The sequence below is a fragment of the Taudactylus pleione genome, unplaced genomic scaffold (assembly GCF_031769625.1).
Source record: "Taudactylus pleione unplaced genomic scaffold, aTauple2 ptg000270l, whole genome shotgun sequence".
NCBI lineage: Eukaryota > Metazoa > Chordata > Amphibia > Anura > Myobatrachidae > Taudactylus > Taudactylus pleione.
The window spans coordinates 409,139-423,631 of NW_028284672.1; the positions used below are offsets into that span (position 1 = coordinate 409,139).

General features: G+C 44.5%; 1 protein-coding gene across 1 annotated transcript in view; it reads left to right on the forward strand.

Annotated features, from left to right (window-relative positions):
- The first annotated feature begins 2,469 nt into the window (after positions 1–2,469).
- SIK3 (SIK family kinase 3) overlaps positions 2,470–14,493 on the forward strand; it is a 155,251-nt gene continuing 143,227 nt past the window's right edge. The window contains exon 1 of the mRNA XM_088481353.1: positions 2,470–2,701. Within this exon, the coding sequence (XP_088337479.1) occupies positions 2,549–2,701 (153 nt within the window). The 5' untranslated portion in view covers positions 2,470–2,548. The remainder of the gene's footprint in view (positions 2,702–14,493) is intronic.

Below are 14,493 nucleotides of genomic sequence, written 5' to 3' on the forward strand. Positions count from 1 at the left end.
TTTATTTGACCAAAATTGCCATTCTACTTTTTTCCAAGCTGTTGCTGGTGCTGATATGTTGGTCTATTAGGATAAATGTCGCCATTAGCCCCCGGAAATATTATCTGTTCAGTCCATAGGTTTATAATAGCAGTCAAGAATGTCTGATAGAATGGATCTTGTGGTCTATGTAGCTTTGAATAGTAAGCAGTGTTTAATTACCATTGGTATCTAAGGGGGCAATTTAGTTAGCAGGGATGGCCGCGTGAGTGACACAGAAATGGTTGGAACGCTGGCACTTCGCAGTCACTAAAATTGCACATTGGGGGAGATTTAATAAAGCATGGAGAGAGATAAAAATGGGAGAGATAACACAACAACCAAATTGCTCCTGTCACTTTACAGGCTGTGTTTAAAAGATGACAGTTAGGAGCTGATTGGTTGGTACTTTAGCTCTCACAATTTTAGCTCTCTCCAAGCTTTATTAAATCTCCCCCATTGTTTCCTCGCACCCTATAGAGGTACACAGGAAAATGTGCGATGTTGCCCTACCACAAATCTCGGGAATGTGCAAAGTGTAAAGTGTCTTTAGTTGTGTGCTGGTCGGCAGTAGCATATACACCTGCTTTATGTCACATTCATTTTCATCCCGCTTGCGTTCATATTTTTAACCATCGATGATCGAAAAAAAAACACGCATTTGATAAGGGGCATCAATACAACTGCTAAAACCTCTCTCTAAACAACTTCCATTCTCGTGTACAGGTTGTGTCTCCCATAACCAAATATTCCGAAATGCGGAATATTTTTAGCATGACTGAGATAGTGAAACCCTCACTTTCTGATGGTTCAATGTACACAAACTTTGTTTAAGGCACAAAATTATTAAACATATAGTATAAATTTCACACCTGCTGGTTTCACCGGCAATCAAAAAACTGTCCAAAGCCGGACGTTTTTTTGCCAGCAATCAGTTCCTTTCAAATGCAACAGCTTTGAGGCGTTTTAAATGTTGTGGTCAGTTATCTTAGGGGCCCATTTATCAAAGGGAATTTGAGGTAAATTCACCGAAAACACCTGTTTTCGGGGGTTTACCTCAAATACTAAGTATCCCCCGGATGTATGAAGGAGGGACCGCAGCAGGTATCTCCGATACCTGCTGCGATCCCTCCATTGCCGCCTCCCCCATAGATTCTATGGGGGATGCGATGCTGCAAAATGTATCAATATCGGGAATGCTAAGCATTCCCGATATTGGCCCCAGCAGCTAACGCTATCTAAAGATAGCGTTAGCCGCTGTAGCCTATGGGGACTTACCGCATATCAGCCGGCGGAGGGATTTGCCAGATCCCTCCGCCGGCAATGGGCGCCGCTCATGTGCAGTCCGCGGGACTGCGCATGCGCAGAAGCCCCGACTGCCCTCCGGAGACATCGCAGGGACGGGCTCTTCGGAGCCCGTCTCCCTGCATGTCCCAGATAATACATCCGGCAGATAGGATCGCATTTTGCAATGCAATCAGGGGCGGTACTGCATGCCCTGATCGCATTGCAAAATGCGATCATTAATAAATGGGCCCCTTAATGTAGTAGGCATGCGCAGCAGCAGATGGCGTTGTGGGTGGGTACAAGCTCGGAAAAGCCGGTGTGTGAAAACTATCAGGTGTGAAATGGCCCAATGGGTTGCGTCAACTGTGATATTGGGGATTCAATATCGTTGTAAACTCTCATACTGAAAATTTTAAAATGGGCTTCTAACCTTATAACAGTAGTAATTTAATAATCAGTAAATGTAAAGATTCCTTTAAAATAATTTAACAGCAACATATTGGAATTAAGTCATGTTTATGTCCTAGACTGCAACATCACCACTGCACAGATAGCAACAACAACATCACTGCATAGATAGCAACAACAACATCACTGCACACATAGCAGCAACATCACCACTGCACAGATAGCAACAACATCACCACTGCACAGATAGCAGCAACATCACTGCACACATAGCAGCAACATCACCACTGCACAGATAGCAACAACATCACCACTGCACAGATAGCAACAACAACACCACTGCACAGATAGTAGCAGCATCACCACTGCACAGATAGCAACAACATCACCACTGCACAGATAGCAACAACAACACCACTGCACAGATAGTAGCAGCATCACCACTGCACAGATAGCAGCAACAACATCACTGCACAGATATCAGCAGCAACATCACCACTGCACAGATAGTAGCAGCAACAACATCACTGCACAGATATCAGCAGCATCACCACTGCACACATAGCAGCAACATCACCACTGCACATATATCAGCAGCAGCAGCAGCCTGGGAATCTGACTGTCACCTAGTAATACACAGCTAAGCCCCGCCCCCTCCGTGAAACCCGCACTCCCGCCCCCACCCGTTCTGCAGCTGGCTCCGTCACCGCTCCCCGCCCCCCTCGTTCAGCCGTCATCAGACCCCGCCCCCTTGTTCAGCCGTCACCAGGCCACGCCTCCGTGACGTCAGGCCGCGGTGTCCGCCGGTCAGACCGGGACTCGCTCCTCGCAGAAGATGGCGGCCACAGCGCCCGGGGGCACCGGGACCCAGCTCCCGCCGCACCGCTCGGCCCCGGCCCGGATTGGCTACTACGAGATAGAGAGGACGATTGGCAAGGGCAACTTTGCGGTGGTGAAGCTGGCCACGCACATCGTGACACGGGCTAAGGTAAGCGATGACACCAACCGGCGGAGCTTTTGCTCTGTGTGCCCCGGGTAGGGGAAGGGAGGGGTTAGGCAGGCACACGCAGGATGGGGGGGGGGGGACCGGGGAGAGGAAGGTAGGGGAGCTTGTTGCTTGGTCTGGGGGAGTGAGAACAGCCTCAATAGGCCGATTCATCAGGGGAACAACCAGGGGGATCCCTGTGGGGAGAGTGAGCCTGGTGCCAGGGGATGCCCCTGCTTGGGGGGAAGCTCATACTCCTGTGTGCCCCTCAGATGACAGCTTAGTGTCAGGTGATACCCCTACTAGGGAGACCTCATCCTCCTATGTGCATCTTATATGCCACCTGCAGCCAGGTCACCTGCATAAGGGAAACCTCATCTTCATGTGTGCCCTCCAGATGCCACCTGTAGCTAGGGACCCTGCATGTGGAAGTCCTCATCCTTCTGTGTGCCCCCCAGATGCCACTTGAAGTTAGGGACCCTTCATGGAGAAGTTCCCATCATCCTGTGTGCCCCACAGATGCCACCTGCGGCTAGGGCCCCTGCATGGGGAAGTCCTCATCCGCCTGTGTGCCCCGCAGATGCCACCAGCAGCCAGGGCAGGATGTGTGTGGGCAGTCAGCTGTCTACTGCTGCTCTCTTGGCACTATCACCCTGCTATGCCGCCTCCTCTATGGTGGAAGGACGGAGTGAGATCCCCTGTCACACAGGCAGCACTCAGCTCTGTGACAGGTCATGTCTTTATCCATCCTCCTCTTGAAGTGCTTATTAAGATGCATATAATGTGTAATCGCACAGCTTTCTTGGTTTGCTCTCCCCCCTACGTGCCTATTCCGTACATTCATATCTTTATTTACCTCTTTGTGAACCACTATATCGCTGTGTGCTGGTTTATTCTCTACATATCTCATTTTATTTTTTTACAATTGCAAACTGTTAGTACTGATTTGTGACCTAGAATAAAAAAAAATATTTACTGAAGTGTGTGAACTTTGGAACTCATTCATATTATTATTTATGTGGCACCACAAAGCATCTGTAGCGCCATACGTAAAACGTAGCCATTTGCATGGTTGCATAGTATTACAGACAAGCACATATAGGATGTAAATGTTTACTGTGCGCTGGTTGCTGATAGATGTGCGAGTTGTCAAGGGTTTTAGGAGCTGTGGAGTAGTAAAAACAAAAGGATGTTACGTGGTTCATTGTTTGCCGTGGCCTTGTCTTTGTGGCTTGCACACCTGATATAGGTTTCGACTGTTATCCTAGTAGAATAGAAACAATGTAAACTGCATCTTGTTTTTAGTACTTCGAAATGGAGGGGGGGGGGCGTGATAGGAAATTCATAATAGTAGATCAAGGACCATACTGCAACGGCACTCTGGCATATATACTGCATTTGGAATGTTTAACCTGTGCTGTAAAAGAAAATTAGTCTACCACATTGTTTCCTAAATATGGGAGACATGGGTGGGTTCAGTAGGGACTCGGATTGCTCTTTTGATGAATTGACCAATGTGGCTAGCTAATTCTTTTTCAAGGCGTTGCCTCTTTTGGATTGTGCCCACCCCTGCCAAACAGTGCCTAGATCTTTGTGCTCATTCACTCCCCCAGCAGTGTGGATCTCCTCCCCTTGCTCTACCTTATATTTATAAAGTGTTTTTATGTTGTATGAGTCTACTGGTAACTGTCTCTTTCAAGTGATGTCTATGTAACATTCTTTTGATCAGTAAACTTTGGGGTAGGAAAAATGTGCACCCACTGCAGGCAAATAACTTTTGCTAAATATTTTAATTATTGCCAGTGGATGCTGCTCTTTACCTCATTCCTTCAAAGATTCTGCTGGCTCATAGATTTGAATTTCACTGACTGGGAAAAAGCTTTATTTCCCACAGACCTGTATCTATACCCCTGCATTGCTACAGTAAACGTGTTAAAGCATTGAAATGACATCTCCCAGTCAATATCTGATATTTCTTGCAGGTGGTTAATCAGGCTAGCAGAAGAAGTGATGGAATGGCTATGTCATTCTTGTGCAGTATATGTGTCAAACAGAGTTGCTCCTTTTTTTCCAGCTGGATTTCTGAACAGTATACCCCCTTATTTTACAATGAGTGTATTACGTTTCTGCAGACATTAGTAGATTTTTGTAACCAATTTATCTAATTTTTTTTTTGGCGCTTTCATCTAGCTCAATTTTATGTGTTGGACTCAATCTATTTTTCCAGAATGTCACATTGCAACTGCTGGCATCACAAATTTTCCCCTGCGCACCATAGCGGTGCGAGGGGAAACTTGCAATGTTGGCGCTAAATGGCTAATATGTGTGTAGCCGAAGCCCGATGACACATCGCTATCCATTGAATCCCCTCCCCCTCGTGGAGGTACAATGGAAAATTCACACAGATTTCCCCTCTATGAAGTACCTTTTCGCAAGTGATATTTATGAACATTTTCTTTTACATGCTGTTTTTCTGTAGTCTTTTCTATATATGGATTTTGGGCAGGGTTGTGAGACAAACAACGGGGTCCCAGTAAAACTGCCCCTGGGGCTTTGGTTAGCTTTTCACCTTACCTGGGAGGGCTAGTTTAAAGTCGACTTGTCACCTACACAGTAGAAGCATCAATGTTTATGTGCTGAACCTGTATACATGGGGATGTAGTCGGCATCCCGGCACCAGTATCCCACCCGCCGGCATCCCAAAGGGAAGTATCGGCAGTTAGGGGAGGGTTAGGCATCGGGGAGGGTTAGGTTTAGGGTGCGGGGAGGGGGAGGTTAGGCTTAGGCACTAGGGGGAGAGGGTAGGGTAGGAGTTAGGGTTAGTGCTAAATTCTGACTGTCGGGATGCCGCTGTCAGTATTCTGACCAGTGGCATTCCATCCGCCGGCAATCCATACCCAACCCGAATGCATGCTACCAGTTTGCTAAACTAGTGACATCACCAAGGTACTGCTTAGATATTTGTGACACCCTATCTATATTCTTAAGGTGCTAATTCCTAGTCAACTGATGGGCTACACTTTCACAAATGCCTCTGGTGTGTGGGACAATGGCTCCGGGGCGTGTTGCTCTATTCCTCAACTCCGTGATATTTTTAATGGAAGATTGCTGTGTATACATATATAATGCAGTTGATTTTCTAATTATTAGCTTTTATTTATGTAGTGGCAGCATATTATTAATCTCTGTGCATTGAGGATGTTATAATGCAAACAAGTTTTGTGCAATAACACAGAATGGAGATTGTCCTGCTCAAATGAGCTTACAGTCGAAGATGTAGGTTGTCCTTGTTGTGGAAAGTGTATCTGGCAACTGGCTTTCGGCAGTTTGTTGTATTTGGATTGTTGAGAAACTGTGGAAGATGGAGACCTGAGATTGTAAGATGTAGAGATAGCTGTTGCCAGGAAGAAAGCAAATGATGATCTTATGTGCCCACCAGTGATGTGTTTGTCAGAGCTCCCACAGAAGGGGGTACAGAGTTACCTCTGCACAGATTTGAGCTCTAGTGATTCAACTATGCTAGATTGTTGGGCTTGAGGGAACTGTTAAGATGCAGAATTCAGATCACCTGCCACCCGGGGTTGTAATCTGCGCTGTAACCGACATGCTATAAATCTGCACTTTTCCAGACTGATGACTCCTAAATACAGCATAATATTGATAGTATGATCCATCAAATATCTAACCATAGCTAGTACTTTCTAGGTGACAGCAGGGTGGTAAGATGCCCTGAGATACCAAAATCATGTATAGTAAGGTTGGTGCAGCTGATTAGTGTACGATATCTGTCCACACTTGCTCAGGCTCATTGGGTCCAGAAGCCAAACATAGAAGCCACCACCAATGACATCAGTGGGTTCAGCAGCTGTCCTCAAGGGACACCAGCAACCCATGTTTTAAGTATAGTCAAGCTTCAGAACAGTTGACTTAATTAATGCCTCAGTCATTTTGATATAACAAACTGTGCTCAATCGTTGATAGCCTTAAAACCGGGTCTGCTCTGGGAAGCACTGGTCTACTATAGTAGATAATCAAAACCAACTTTATTTTTTTTTTGTACGTAATGACACTTTTTTGATAGATACCACTAAATTCACAAATTTAAATGTTATTTATATTCCTATTGGGTGATGAAAATGACATGTCGGCAGCTGACCTGCACATGACGTGCACCCTCTGCTACCAATAGCTTTGTTCCCTCACCACCAAGGTTACTCTGCTGAGCTCGGACTTCTTCTTCTTATAATTATTATCCTTTATTTATATGGCGCCACAAGTGTTCCGCAGCGCCTTACATAGTACATACAACTAATGGGTGAACAAGAAACAAGTAACATACAGTACATTACAGTACAGGACAAGGACACAACTTATATACATTGAAGAAATAGTGATTGAAGCACTCACAATAAGCTGCCGGGAATTGGCGGTCCCGTGTTAGGTGCCCTAATGGGGAATAGAGAGTAGAAGAAAATGTAAAGAGCACATGAAGGAAGAGGTCCCTGCTCGTGAGAGCTTACATTCTAAGGATTGTTCATTCTGTGGTTGTGCAGTTCCATCCCACGGTGCCCTAGAGAAGCTGACACGGAAAGCTGTTCAGCACAGTGATGTGAGCATCGCCAGCATGTATTGCAGGGATGGTAACTCTCAGGGGACAATCTTGAAGAGCTTATCTGAGGAGAGCAATTCTAAGTAATGAGAGAGGGAACGTGGACAGCGGTGCTGAGTAATGAGAGAGGGGGATGTGGGGGGCGGTGCTAAATAATGAGAGAGGGGGATGTGGGGGGCGGTGCTAAGTAATGAGAGAGGGGGATGTGGGAGACGGTGCTAAGTAATGAGAGAGGGGGATGTGGGAGACGGTGCTAAGTAATGAGAGAGGGGATGTGGGAGACGGTGCTAAGTAATGAGAGAGGGGATGTGGATGGCGGTGCTAAGTAATGAGAGTGGGGACTTGGAGGGTGGTGCTAAATAATGAGAGGGGATGTGGAGGGCGGTGCTAATAGTTGGTGGGGGGCAGAGCAGTGAGAGCTAATTAGAGAGGGGACACAGAGAGCATTGAGAGCTATTGAGTGGAGAGAAAACAAACCACAGCCACAACAAAAACACTAGACACAACAGCAGCATGTGCCCGCTGTTATGAAGAAGGTGCTTGTTGTGGCTTATTTTACTCACTCCAACCTGGACTCCCCTCTTGGATACAGTCGCTGTGGTTATCAGTCACCGCCAGCCTGCATGCATGTATATAGCAGCTGATATGATCTTGTTGACTGCTACTACCCCGCTCCTCCACAGCTACAGCAAGCCATGCTAAAGGAGAGACCTGGGAGATGGGGAGTAGGTGTCAGAGCAAGAGATGAAGTAAATATAAAAGCTCAGTCAGCATCAGGGACAACAGCTAGAGGGTGTATTATGTCACGTGGGTATGTGCATTTTAGATCATCTCTGTTCTGTTTATTTGAGCTAAGAATTGCTGTCTTATTACTAACAAGACCCGTCCTTATATGTGTACATCGGTATAGGTATTTATCCAGGTGGGTATCTCCAATTCAATGAATTTTTCCATATGTATTATGAAACATATATTTTTGCCATTTGTGTATGATGAGATGTTATTGTCTATCATTTACCATATATGATGCAATCTATGCTGTTTTTGGGTAAAAAGCCAGAAGGGGCACAAACTTTGGTACGGAAAATGGACCACAACCATGTTCCACTTAAACGAATCTAATGCAGTGTATGTAATTGTTGTTTATGAAGCAGGAAGTAAATGTAAAATACATTTGCGGTTTTTCCTTAAATGCTCATTTTATTTATATATATATAATATTCCTTCACCGTTTCCTTTAAAGGAAAATATGAAAAACCCTCTGTGCAAAGCAGTAATCTCCAGTGTCCCTAAGCTCCTTGAGGAAATAACTTTTTGTGGGAAACTAGCTTATAAATGTTTTACTTCTCATTAATACATGTCATTTAGGTGCTTTTATTACAGAGTCTGGTCCTGAATCATTCTCTTCTACTGAGTACTAATCAGCTGCCGCTCTTTGCAGAGTGTTTAAGTCATTGAAAAAAACCCCCAAAGAAACACCAGACTAGTTCTGTTTAGGCTGAAATATTTTGGCCATGTGGGGCCTATTTATTAAGCTGCAGCGATAGAAAAGATTTACTATTACCGCGTTATATATCCAGAAACCTCTGATTGGATCCTCTCCTTCCTGGCTGTACTGGCTAACAGTGATGAGAAAGCTTTATTACCTCTCTTGCTGCACCCTGCCCTATTTCTAAAGAGCAAAAAGCACCCTGCCCTCCGACATGACGCCCTGCTGAAACAGCCTACGGGTGCCGTCCCCAGCTGCAGGTTGCCGTGTCCCGTTGGTGTGGAAAACTACGGTATAGCGGGAACCGCCGGTGAATGCAGCATCCTTTGACACTGATGGCAGCGCTTGGGGGCTGTCCGGCATGTTTGTAAGTGCTGGGCACGCCCCCAATAGTGACAAAAAGGGTACTCGTCTTAAAGACACGTCCCCTTTTCATTGGCCACACCCCTTTTTGGATGTGTGCGCAGATGTGAACTTTCTCTAGGTCTGGCGCCCTGCGCTGGACACAGTGTGAACAGTACACTTCTCTCCACTCCAATCTGTCCTCAATGCTGCTGCTCAGCTCAACTTCCTCTCCAAACGTTCTGCATCTGCCTCCCCTCTCCTAAAGCCCTACACTGGCTCCCCATTCCCCTTCAGAACCCAATTCAAGGGTCTTACTTCTTACAAAGCTTACCTCCTCTCCCTTCACACTTCGCCAACTTCGCTCAACAAATGCACGCCGTCTCTCTTGCCAACTGATTACTTCCTCCCACTCCCGCCTCCAGGATTTTGCCCGTGCTGCTCCTTATCTCTGGAACTGTTTTTCCTCTCACTATCGGACTCTCCACCTCTCTACAAATCTTCAAAGGGGCTCTCAAGACCCACTACTCGATCATAACATTCCAGCTCTCATCCTAACCTGTTGCTTCTTGCTCCTTCCTCCCTGTCTACCGCACATGTCACCCCTGTTTGTCTGCCCCTCCCCCTTAGAGTGTAAGCTCTCACGAGCAGGGGCCTCTTCCCTCATCTGCTTCTCCTTATACTTTCATCTTCTCCTTACTTCCACAAGGGTACCTAACACTTGATTGCTGACTCCCTGCTGCTTATTGTGAGTGTTATAATCGCTTTTGCAGTAATATGTATAAACCATGTCCTTGTACTGCATTGTATTGTACTGTGATTCACTGTTTTTTTGTTCACTTATTTGTTTATGTGCTTTGTAAGGCACTGCGGAACACTTGTGACGCCATATAAAGGATAATAATAATAATAATAGTAGTCAAACAGGAATGCAATGAATGCTAAAAAAAAGAGACTCACAAAGCAGGCACACTCAACATAGAGTGCTGGAAGTTATATTTGTGTCGAGAGAATTCTTTATTAGAGAAATCAGAACAGCCCTTAATTTGTAGCTGTTGAGCGGACAATTTGTGCCTCCTGTTGTGTCTTTTATGTTTCCTGGTGTCGTGTTTTTAATCAAACTGCCAACTGGTCTGAGGGTAGTGTACTGCCTAAAAGGAAAGTTTACATGTCCTGCATGGAGCCTAAACACAAACAGAGTAAATAGAAAATAATTAGAGTGTAAATACAATATGCAAATAGCACAATATCAAAGATTTCTATATATTATTTTTATTAGTTAATACTTTGGTGGCAATTAGTGTTTTCTGCGGGTGTGGTGTATTTTGCCGACATGTCAACATGGTTGTAATGTCTACTTTGACATTCATCACTGATATGTCAACATAATTAGAAAGTCAACAAAACGTTCCTTGTGGTCCAGTGGTGACTTAGCTGTTAATATGGGCCTGGAGGCTCCAGCCTTGTCTACCGTCATGATGACTTGCAGCTGTTCCTGGGGCGCTTCCTGCAGTGAGTATCGCTAACCCTACCCCGTGTGCCTAACCTTATCTTTCCCTCCCGTAGTGTAACCCTAACCCTCCCTTCCTGTAGACTTGGCCTAACCTTCCCACTTGTACCTAACCCTATCTTTGCTCTCATAGCATAACCCTAGCCCTCCCCTCCTGTAGACTTCACCTAACCCTAAACCTCCCGCCTTAGTCTACCCTTAACCCTCCCCTCCCCTTCTGTAGCCTTAACCCAGTGGTTCCATAACTCTGCCATTACAGTCAACGTCTTAAATATGGATATCCTTAAAACCTGAACTATTATGGCGGTGTTTGGGAACCGCTTGGCTAACCCTGCCTACCTGTAGCCTACCCATGTTGACATTAGGGACATTTCATCATAACTGTTGACATTATGGTGTCAACATTATGACTGCACATGGTTTTCTGCATGTAACACAGGAGTGAACAGAATTCTCCACTACAAGTCTGCACTAATGTCTCCCAAAGTTAAGAAACCTGGTCATATGTTAGGAATGAATAATTTTGAAATGCAAAATGTGTGAGAAGTGTGTAGTGCAGTGGCCAAAAGTTTTGAGAATGACACAAGTATTGGTTTTCACAAAGTCTGCTGCTTCAGTTTTCATGATGGCAATTTGTGTATACTCCAGAATGTCATGAAGAGTGATCAGATGAATTGCAATTAATTGCAAAGTCCCTCTTTGCCATGACAATGAACTTAATCCCAAAAACAGCATTTCTACTGCATTTCATCCCTGCCACAAAAGGACCAGCTGACATCATGTCAGTGATTCTCTCGTTAACACAGGTGAGAGTGTTGACGAGGACAAGACTGTAGATCACTCTGTCATGCTGATTGAGTTAGAATAACAGACTGGAAGCTTTAAAATGAGGGTGGAGCTTGAAATCATTGTTCTTCCTCTGTTAACCATGGTTACCTGCAAGGAAACACATGCAGTCGTCATTGCTTTGCACAAAAAGGGCTTCACAGGCAAAGATAGTGCTGCTAGTAAGATTGCACCTAAATCAACCATTTATTGGATCATCCAGAACTTCCAGGAGAGAGGTTCAGTAGTTGTGAAGAAGGTTTCAGGGCACCCAAGAATGTCCAGCAAGCACCAGGGCCGTCTCCTAAAGTTGATTCAGCTGCTGGATTGGGGGACCACCAGTGTAGAGCTTGCACAGGAATGGCAGCAGACAGGCGTGAGTGCATCTTCACACACAGTGAGGCGAAGACTTATGGAGGATGGCCTGGTGTTCGAGAAGGACCGGAAAGAAGCCACTTCTCTCCAGGAAAAACATTAGGGACAGACTGATATTCTGCAAAAGGTACAGGGATTGGACTGCTGAGGACTGAGGTAAAGTTATATTCTCTGATGAATCCCCTTTCATATTGTTTAGGGCATCTGGAAAAACAGCTGTCCGGAGACGGAAAGGTGAGCGCTATCATCAGTTCTGTGTCATGCCAACAGTAAAGCATCCTGAGACCATTCATGTGTAGGGTTGCTTCTCAGCCAAAGGAGTGGGCTCACTCACAATTTTGTCTAAGAACACAACCATGAATAAAGAATGGTACCAAAACATCCTCCAAGAGCAACTTCTCCCAACCATCCAAGAACAGTTTGGTGATGAACAATGCCTTTTCCAGCATGATAGTTATCACTTTTGCTTTATGGTAAGGTGCTCCAAGTGGCTTGGGGAACAAAACATTAAAATTTTGGGTCCATGGCCAGGAATCTCCCCAGATCTTAATCCCATTGAGAACCCCACAAATTCTGACAAACTCCAAGCATTGATTAGGCAAGAATGGGCGGCCATCAGTCAGTAAGCGGCCCAAAAGTTGATTGACAGCATGCCACGGCGAATTGCAGAGGTATTGAAAAAGAAGGGTCAACACTACAAATATTGACTCTTTACATAACCTTAATGTAATTATCAATAAAAGCCTTTGACACTTATGAAATGCTTGTAATTTTACTTCAGTATACCGTAGGAACATCTGACGAATATGTCTAAAAACACTAAAGTAGCAAACTTTGTGAAAACCAATACTTATAAGGCTGTACAAGATGTGTGGAATGGCTGTGCACATTGGCAAGTGTGGCTGTCAGCAATGTTTCTGGTACACAGTATAGGCCCCCATACATCAGAGATTGATTGCAGCAATCGTGCAATTTGCAATCGATTGTGTATAAAAATCTTTCCCTTTTTCAATCGATTGCTGATTGCAGAGATGCCACAATCGATTGTGTATAAAAATCTTTACCTTTTTCAATCGATTGTGGCATCTCTGCAATCAGCAATCGATTGAAAAAGGGAAAGATTTTTATACACAATCGATTGCAAATTGCACGATTGCTGCAATCGATCTCTGATGTATGGGGGCCTTATGTCAGCATAGTTGACACGCTGTTCACTTATAGAAGCGTCGTGTACTATGTCATACTGCCCAAATGACAAGTATTCTTGCATTACTATTCTTGCACCCCCTTCCAGCCTCCCTTACTCTCACCCCCTGCCTGCTGTTGGATAAGTATACATATCCTCCCTTCTTGTAGCCTAACCCTCCCCCCTTTAGTGTCTAACCCTGCTAACTGACCTAAACCTAACCGCCCCCACAGCTAACACTACGGGCGCCTCGGCTTACCTTCGTTCGGGCATGCGACTTCCTGGAATCCGGCGTCGGGATTAAGATAGACTTCTGTATTTCGCCGCCTATCTTAACTGCCTTGCCGGGATTCCAGCGTCTGGATATAGACCTGGCGGCTGCCGCCGCTCTGTTAGCTAATTCCCGTTAGAAGTTGATGAAGAGAAGAGATACCTACAGAACTCATCCAGTGTTGTGCCATAAAATAGAAGGCAATGAAATCTCTGATTTGGATGGAGTCTAGCATTGCCTGCAGTCTTGAAACTCCCTCCAGTTCCGCTACCACTCCTTAATAGCCAGTTGCCCAGTCTGTGCCCCCTTCTGCATCTTTGTGCCAACCTCGTGGACCTGGAGCTATTTGGAAAGTAGCAAGCCATGCTTAAACTGTTTGTGATTACATTAATGCTTTATTTAACTTTTGATACTACCTATTGAATTAATGCAATTATTTACAGCAGGGTTCTTCTCACCTACAGTCCTCCAGTACTACCAACAGGTCATGTTTTCAGGATTTCTGTCTTTGAAAACAGGTACAATAATTATGTCAGTGTAAAGTATTGGTGATTGCAACTCATGAACTGCCTCTCCTAAGGGAACAGGACATTGGTGTATGACCAGTCTTGGGTGGTGCATCCCAGAATAATTTGGTATATCACACCAATATAGAGACCATCCGTATTGTGCTGTAAATTACTCCTAATTTAATTAATTCTTTATAGTGTAACTACAAAAATATATTCTAATGTGGTTACAACCTTAAAACTTACATTTAATTGAATTTATTAAACTTTTACTCATTTCATCTTATACCCCAATTACTAAGCTAAAATAGCAAATCTGAAAGGAATTTGGTGCATAGAAAATGTTAAATAAATAAATGAAAGATTAAAATATATATTTTTTTTTAAATTTAAAAATACCTTTCTTATTTGGTACAGGTAAGTAATGCCATACAATATATGCACTATAGAACAATGAGTTTTGGTGATACCATTTATTCACGACTACAAATGTATTTAAGGAAATATGTATATCTAAGCATTAACATCTGCTTTCAGGGATATTGCCAATTTATACACAGCATTTTATGTACGCTGACAGCCTCATTGTGTATATGTGACTGCTAATCTTATTTTATGTACTAATCCTTGAGATATGAGGTAAATATTGGGGGTGTTATACCCCTTTCACACACAAACC